Source organism: Acanthisitta chloris, unplaced genomic scaffold (genome assembly GCF_000695815.1).
Source record: "Acanthisitta chloris isolate BGI_N310 unplaced genomic scaffold, ASM69581v1 scaffold32266, whole genome shotgun sequence".
In the NCBI taxonomy this organism is placed as follows: Eukaryota; Metazoa; Chordata; class Aves; order Passeriformes; family Acanthisittidae; genus Acanthisitta; species Acanthisitta chloris.
The window spans coordinates 22,853-23,458 of record NW_008678133.1 but is presented as its reverse complement, the minus strand read 5'-3'; the positions used below and the strand labels follow the sequence as shown (position 1 = coordinate 23,458).

The window sequence follows — 606 nt, the reverse complement described above, 5'->3', positions numbered from 1 at the left end:
TCCTGCTGTCATTTTCTCCCTCAAGCCAGAGGTTTGGTCAATTTCAGATGGTTCTGAAATTGAGAAGGAACAGGAAAACTATTCATCCAAGGTGTATCATACTGTGTAGTGTTAGTTTGCCATGGTCCAGGATCTCCCTGTCATTGCTTCAGCAGCAATGCTGCCCTTGGTGCCAGTGGCTGAGTCGCTGTTCTCAGAATAGTAAGCTTCACATGCAAGTCCGTGAGCGTGTACAGCAGCTATGCTAGCCAGACACCTAAAGCTTTGTTTGATGCTATGTTGTTAATTTTTCACTTATGATTGGATTTATACCTAGCTGTGACAGTATTTTGTCAGTAATGTCAAACTTTCATCTGTCTTTTTATAGAATAACAATAATTTGGATGCCTGTTGTGCAGTTCTCTCTCAGGAGAGCACGAAGTATCTCTACGGTGAAGGAGACCTAAGTTTTTCGGATGATTCTGGAATTCCTGGACTACGAAATCACATGACATCTCTTAATTTGGATTTGCAGTCACAGAATGTCTATCACCATGGAAGAGAAGGAAGTAGAATGAATGGAAGTAGGACTCTAGCTCACAGTGTTAGTGATGGACACCTTCAAAC

General features: G+C 41.9%; 1 protein-coding gene across 1 annotated transcript in view; it reads left to right on the top strand.

Annotated features, from left to right (window-relative positions):
• TAB2 (TGF-beta activated kinase 1/MAP3K7 binding protein 2) overlaps window positions 1-606 on the top strand; it is an 18,506-nt gene that overhangs the window by 4,980 nt on the left and 12,920 nt on the right. Inside the window, 2 exon segments of the mRNA XM_009076769.1 lie at window positions 368-602; window positions 605-606. The exon segment at window positions 605-606 is cut by the window's right edge and continues 1,258 nt beyond it. Coding sequence (XP_009075017.1) covers window positions 368-602; window positions 605-606 — 237 coding nt within the window.